The sequence below is a fragment of the Bactrocera latifrons genome, unplaced genomic scaffold, assembly GCF_001853355.1.
Source record: "Bactrocera latifrons isolate USDA-ARS-PBARC rearing strain unplaced genomic scaffold, ASM185335v1 scaffold_512, whole genome shotgun sequence".
Lineage (NCBI taxonomy): Eukaryota > Metazoa > Arthropoda > Insecta > Diptera > Tephritidae > Bactrocera > Bactrocera latifrons.
This window is the reverse complement of record NW_017537171.1, coordinates 3,230-10,937: the sequence shown is the minus strand read 5'-3', so window position 1 is coordinate 10,937 and position 7,708 is coordinate 3,230. Positions and strand designations below refer to the sequence as shown.

The 7,708-nt window shown below is 34.7% G+C and overlaps 1 protein-coding gene across 1 annotated transcript in view; it reads left to right on the top strand.

Annotated features, from left to right (window-relative positions):
* The window catches only part of LOC108973980 (neural cell adhesion molecule L1-like protein), a gene marked incomplete at both ends in the record, with an annotated part of 18,335 nt that overhangs the window by 7,853 nt on the left and 2,774 nt on the right, over positions 1 to 7,708 (top strand). The window contains 2 exons of the mRNA XM_018941547.1: positions 41 to 167; positions 378 to 501. Coding sequence (XP_018797092.1) covers positions 41 to 167; positions 378 to 501 — 251 coding nt within the window. The remainder of the gene's footprint in view (positions 1 to 40; positions 168 to 377; positions 502 to 7,708) is intronic.

Here is a 7,708-nt window from a genome sequence, read left to right as displayed (position 1 = left end):
TCAGTTATCAATCAATAATATATTTCGTTTTGTATTGCAGATTCAACTTCTTTCGGACAATTTTGGCCTACAATTTAATCCTGCCATTGCCAGCGATACCGCTGAATATTTTTGCCTCGTCAATGATCGTCACATACCGGAGGCGATTGTGGATCTGCTCGTGCAAGGTGAGTTACATATACTAAAATATGATCAATATACCAACCCATTTAGACTAAACGATGTAGTTGCATTAAGTTTAGAACAAACTTTCAATGAGTTAGTACTTAATTAGGAAAAGTAGTTAGTAATATCGCTATAAATATTTGCATATTCCATATTTTCTTCTACAAGATTTGCAAATTTTGGAAAATATAATTTATTTATATTAATTACAGACGTTCCGGATCCACCAGAGCGACCTCTGCTAATTAGTTTCACATCGCGTTCTGTGAATCTCTCCTGGGCGCATTCTCAGCATCCACGCAATGCACCAGTGACGCATTTCGTTATTGAAACCCGGTAAGTAGATGATGGAAAATATGCACTTTACCTATTAAGAAGAAGAAGATGTATTTCAGTATATATAGTAAAGCTATATAGTATGTATAATGACAAAGTGTCAACGAGTAGTTTTTAGCCATATCCAGAATAATTATAAATTCGCTCATTTTTGATACTTTTTTGCCAGTACATTCATTTTGTATGTTTGTATGATTCAACAGCTTTACAAACCTTTCTGTTAAATGCATGTGTTGAGGAGGCAGCTAAATAAGACTATACTGTTCTTAATTCCTAGTTTACTTATTGATATTTAGTCTTCTAGTAGTTGTAGATACTATATACTAGTGATCTATAATTCTGCTTCTCCTTTATTGGCGCAGACACCGCTTCCGTAGTTTTAGCAGAGTTTATAACAGCGCCCTATTCGTTTTTAATTTTTGGCTGTTTGGCTCCAACTCGAGACACCAAGTGCAGCCAGGTTCTTCTCCACCTCAACTCTCCAACGAAGTGAAAGCCTTCCTCTTCCTCTGCTTCTCGCAGTGGGACTGCGTGGAATACTCTCAAAGTTGGAGTGTTTTCATCCGTTCTGACCACATGACCTGGCCATCTCTTAATTCGCTGAAATATATCAACGCTGTCGTATAACTCGTACAGATCATCGCTCCAGTTGTCAATGCGTCAAGGACCATAAACCTTCCGCTGAACCTTTCTTTTGAAAACCCGTAAYGTCGACTCATTAAATGTTGTCATCCTCTAATTCTCTGCACCATATAGTAGGACGGGGCTGATGAGTGACTTGTGCTTGAGCTTGGTTTTTGTTCGTCGAGCGAAGAATTTACTTCCCAATTGCCTACTCAATGCGAAGTAGCACCTGTTGGCAAGAATAATTCTGCGCTAGATTTCGAGACCGACACTAACTACGACTTCGAAGTTATGACGGACAAGTTCCGGGTGAGATGATTGTTCCTTGGATGATAGGAAATATTTGATCTTTCCTTCGTTCAACACCAGACTCATTTGCTTCGCTTCTTTGTCCAGCCTGGAGAAAGCAGTGGTAACGGCGTGGTTGTTATGACCAATGAAATCGTTGTCATCGGCCCACGTCAGCAGTTATATACTTTTGTAGAAGATTGTACTTTATCTAATTAGCTCTGCTGCTTGAATTATTTACTCCTTCAGTAAAKTGAAAAAGTCGCACGATAGACAGTCGGCTTGTTTGAAACCGCGTTTGGTTTCGAACAGCTCAGAGCGGTCCTTCCGGATACTGACGAAGCTTTTGGTGTTGCTGGACGTCAGTTTACATAGCCGTACCAGTTTAGCGAGGATACCAAATTCAGACATCGCGACATAAAGCCTTTTCATGCTGCCAAATCAGCTTTGAAATCGACGAAGCGGTGGTGTGTGTCGATTCTCCTTTCACGGGTTTTTTCCAAGATTTGGCGCATGGTGAATATCTGGTCGGTTGTTGCTTTTCCAGGTCTGAAGCCACACTGATAAGGTCCATTCAATTTGTTGACGGTGGGCTTTAATCTTTCACATAATAAGCTCGATAAAACCTTTTGTGCAATATTGAGGAGGCTTATCACATGAGAGCTGTCGCAGATTGTGGGGTCTCGTTTGTTGTGGATTAGGCAGAGCACACGTAAAATCCAATCATCAGGATGCCATCTAACAAGATTTTGTTTCCAAATATTATTGCAAATCACTCTGTATGCATAAGAAATATTCAATTACAGAAACGACTCTGTCTGCCTAAAATATGGAATGTTAAGGAACCCAAATTTTTAAATTTCTACTCACCTGGGAGAGTTCTCTAATGAACATGAACTACATGAAATAGGTTTAAAAATAAAGTATAACAGCATATAATTTACTGAAGATACTCAGATTATTGGCTTTCTCGGAAAAATGTTCAGTTCCACTGCTTACTGCATTGCACCAGCTTCTCATTTAAGTTGCTAACAGCATTTTTTACACTTCCGCACAATTGCATGGTGCACACCTCGTCTTCTACACTCACACTCGCACACACATATACACTCATTTTTGCATTCAACAGCTTCAGCTGCGCGCAGCCAAATAAACGTAATGTGCTGACATTTGTATGCAACAGAAAGTGTATTACACGCAACAGCATAGCGGCTTGATAACTGTGTAGCTACGATATTGAAAGCATTGCGCAGTCACTCAGATATGCAAGCATACCTACCTCCCCCCCCCGCCTCGCCATAAGCCAGCACTTTCATCATTGCCAGCATACATTTAGGCGCTACCGAGTATATGCTGTTTGCACTTGCATTACGCATTTGTTGCAATTTAATGCTGCGGCAGAAGAGCGGCAGCTCCCCTAGAGACGGTAAAGCGAAACCATAAAAAGTTATACGAAAGACAACAACAACAAGAAAACCGTTGTATTATCATTAAAGTTGATAGCGGGAGTTTGCTATAGCTGCTGCACTCGCCTGTCAACACGCGGGCTATACATGCATGCAAGTGTGTGTGTGTGTGTGTGCGGCTAAGAGCTCCCGCCAATCCATCAACGACACTATGTACACCATCAGTTCAGTGTACCAGCGGCGACATTGGCGACATCAGCGTCATACGCCATCATCAGTTGTATCAGCAGCTAWCGTGATGACTTTCATTTTAATTAATATGTTCGGGGTTGTTGCGCCGGAGGCTGCGGGTGGGGCAGTAGTAGTGGCGTAGTTGCAAAAACTATACAAAGTTGTGTGTCTGTGTGTGGGTTGCGATGTGCAATTGTATTGTGTGTCACTGTGCCAAACGCCCGCACAAATGTAGAATGATGGCAACCCTGTGGGAAAAGATTAAACTGCTGTTGTTGCTTGTGTACATATTTTAGTAAAAATGTGGATATAAGGTTACAATATCACAACAAATTAGCACAATACTTCAAATTGTTTTTTTTTTTTTCATAAATGGAGACAATAGAGACTGAAAATTAGGTGTTGCCTACTTTTAAACTGTACTTATGTATTTTAAGCGAAGCAAAAAAATCCATAAAATCACAACTGTCTAAAAAACAATAACTTGCATTATAGGTACATTAATTGCTTAATTATTTATAAATAAAAAATTAAAAAAGTTCCTAATTGAGTCAATTAAATTTTAGTTCCCATTCGCTCAATTAAGCTACACAATTAGTACAACTATAATCTAAATCGAATGTTTTTAATTTTTCAAAATAATTTCTTAATTGAGTCAATTTTTTTTTTTTTTTTTTTTTTTTTTTTTTTGCATATACTCAATTAAGCTTTCACAATTAATATAATTGTAATATAAATCGCATATAGTATCTGAAAATAAACTAAATGAGCCAATTAATTTTTTAATTGAGTTAATTAAATTTTTGTTCACATCAATTATTTGTTTTTCGCATAAAATCAATTTATACACAATTTATACAAATTTAGTCTAAATCGAATATTACTTGTTTGTGGGAAAAACTAATTGAGTGAATTAACATTGTGTTCATATACACACAATTAAACCAGCTCAATTAGTATAATTGTAGTCGAATATTTGACTTTTTTTAATTGAGTCAATTAAATTTTTGTGCACATCAACTCAATTAAGATCAATCAATTAGTATAACTCCGGTCAAATTCGAAGTTTATTAATTTTTCAATTTATTTTAATTGAGTCAATAAAATGTGTATTCACATCCATTCAATTAAGCTCAGACAATTAGCATAATTACAGCCTAAATGAAAAGTAACACTGTTTGAGAAAGCTTTGAAATTGATTCAATTAAATTTATGTTCACTTACACTCTACTAAACATACACAATTACCACAACATTATTTTAAATCGCATATTATTAATGTTAACACTTTTTTAATTGAGGCAATTATATCTGCGTTCGTGTACTTAATTGAGCCCACAATTTGTATAATTTGTACAAATATAGTTTATATAGAATATTATTTGTTAAAACAAATACAAATATAAATATAAATTAAAATTGGTTGACATTTTCCGCTTAGGCTGCTCTTTACATATATGAAGCTATAGTCGGTCTTTACAAATTTAGCTTAAAATGTTTATAAAACAGTTATGCATACATGTATGTGTCTCACCAGTCTCAGGTCTGTATTTGAATTCGAATTTCCAACGCTCTTCAAGTCAATGCCACCAAATATGTGACTGGATTTCATACACAAATAGCTTAAGCATAATAAAGAGCTCGAAAATGTAGGTTGTAAAAAAAGAAGAAAACTATGAAGAAGATGAAGCCGCGCAGAACGAGTCAAGTATTCAATGTGCCAGTAAAAGTAAATACAAAATAAGAAATATTTCGTTCCGAGCATTTTTCGGCATGTTGCAAGTATTGTGGCTCAACCTATTTATGCACTCAAGCGCCAATAATAATGTTGCATTGGCATGAGGATAAATGCCTACATGTGGGACATAAACTAGCTGACGTCTATGATTTACGAAACATAAACAATAAGGGCATTTACGGTTGAATAACCAGCTGGGCATAGCCAAATATAAATATTTATAGAGATTGAGGTAATAAATAACTATAAAATGTTTGTGTTAAGTTAGATATGATATTTTACTTGTAGCAATAAAACATAATAAAACGATTAGAAAGTAAGGAGTCTATGAGGTAATGTTAAAATAATGGACTTCCTGAAGTTTTTAATTTCCAAACTCTATATTATTTTTTTGCTGAATGAACWAAATTTTACTTAAAACCGGCGTAGCCATTTTTCTATACAAATGAACGAGTCAGATAACTGGCAGATTATCACGTGTTTAATGCTCTGAAAGAAGTTCCTTATTTTTTTTTTTTTTTTTAATTTCTTAGCATTTCAATTATATGATAAAAATAAAAGAAATATACATTCAGGCGATTTGATATTTTGAATATATAATCAAGCAAAGTCGCAAACCTAACCCCAATTCCAAAGATATGCTAAAAAAATTATTTCACCGCCAAAAAATGACATCACTGCGGGAATGTCTTAACTCCAGTACGAGAAAAGGAGCAGAACACGTCACATAAACTGTGAAAGTCCCTTAGCGATTTTCATAATATTAAGCAACTGGCTCACTAACTGCATATTCATCGGACTTGCTTTAAGTCCGAGAAGAGACTTCGACAAGTAAAGTGAACGTCTTTGGTAGATGTGGTACCTATTTCAATTTCTAGTACACCATATGTCCTTAATTGTGACTATTTAGATTGTAACGGATGTCGGGTAAAAAAAATTTAACTGCTCTGACACAACTCTGAAAATTGGTGGAAAGTATGCAGTAGAGTAAACCTTCAACCATATTTTTCAAGTAATAATTTTTGTGTAGTATACATTTAGGCTATCGCAAAACGAAAATTAATTAGTAGTCATATAGTCCGGTGTTAAGTTGGCACAAGAAGTCTAGTGCGCCTGTCAATATGCTATATACATGCTGAAATCAGTTAGTATTTAATGCAAGCAACGCCAATTCGAATTAGTAAAAACAAATATAGAGGACTAAAATATTAAAATTAACAAAAAATTGCATATAAAAGGAATAGCAGTTTTACCTCGACTAGCAATGCATTGCATGTAAGTCACCCACATTTGTGAATACGTGGAGCCTGCCTTCCATGGCAAAGCCATTAAATATAGGTATATATTTGCGGTTGTCATACTAACCGAAAGTTATAAATACAGCGAAAAAATCCCATGAGAATTATATAAAGCTTTTCATAACTTAACATTTTCGAGTATTAGGGATGTACTAATTTGAAAATTACTATATATTGTGGGCAAAAAATAGTAAGACTTTCTAATTTGAACGTATTTGTCGAAATTTTTTTTTTCTACATTGGTATGACTGTCAATGGCATCCACATCAAATGTCATATGAAAATATTAATTTAGTATGTGCTTGTCTCTCTGAAGTGCATAAAGTGCATTTTATGATGAGTGAAATTATTAAGCAAAGAAGTTCCATTAGATTTTATGTGCCGAATCAAATTTCTGGTGCCGACGCAACAGTTCAGAATGTTCGAGAAGGCTCTCGGTGATCATTTTTTGGCGCGAGCAAATTCTTTTGATTTTGATCAATAAAAACCATTTTGAAGGCCTTCCCATTTTTATAGAGTATATACGAAAGGTCTTTATTGACTCTAAAATGTATGGCTTAGTTTATAAATGTGAAATTTATTTATTTTAACCAATTTCGAAATATAATTTAACATTTTGGAACATTAGGGTTGTTCTAACTTTTTTTCATAAGTGGTAGAATGTAACTATTCGAGACATTTGCGATCTAGTTGACGAGTAGAATAAAGATTGATAAAATTAATTTAAATTTTTTACAAAATAATTTTTTGTGGAAAAATTTTTTTTGAAAAAAAAAATAATATTGTGCAAGTTAAACTTTTTTATTTCATATAATATTAGTTTTTTTAAATCATATATTAAAAATTTATTATGTTTCTTGTTCGGAAAAAAACCAACCACCCTAACGTCCATTATGTGACTTCGAATAAATCACACGCGCATGTAAATGTCGTTAACGTTATAGCCCACAGCTTTGTTATTGCTACTTGCAGCTCTCTCACCTCTCGCACATAGCGTACTGTTATGCTAAAAGTCCAAACATTTTCATATGTAATAGTCACATATACATATACCCGGCATATATATAACATAAAATAAAAAAAATAATAATAAAATAATTATAAAAGCTGGTTATTCAGCAAAGCTTATTATGCAGACACCCATATGTTTGCATGTGTGTACATTAGTGCCTCCAAGCGCGAATGCGTGTGTGTTTCTGTGGATGTTTTGATTTCATTCAAAATTATTGCATTCACTGTTGGCGTCACTTATTACTAAATGCATTGAGTCACTGGTGCTTTCATGCACCCACACATGCACACATATACATACAAATACACATGCATTTGCTTTGGTAGCATATTTTAATGGAATTTATTATTTTCATGCTCTAGCTCGCAAATAAGTTTATTTAAATGCGGTTTTGTGAGAGTCTGCTCGCGTATGCATGAGTGTGTGTGTGTGTGTGTGTGTTTTGACCACACATGCATATTAAGAATTGTATTCACTCGCATAATTCACTCGCTGCTTAATTCACTTTGATGCTGTGGACGTGTTTTGATATTCTTTTATAAGTTTATTTCTTTTATAAAATCCGCGCGCAGACATTCCCATTGAAATTTTTCTTTGATTTTCTTTTCAA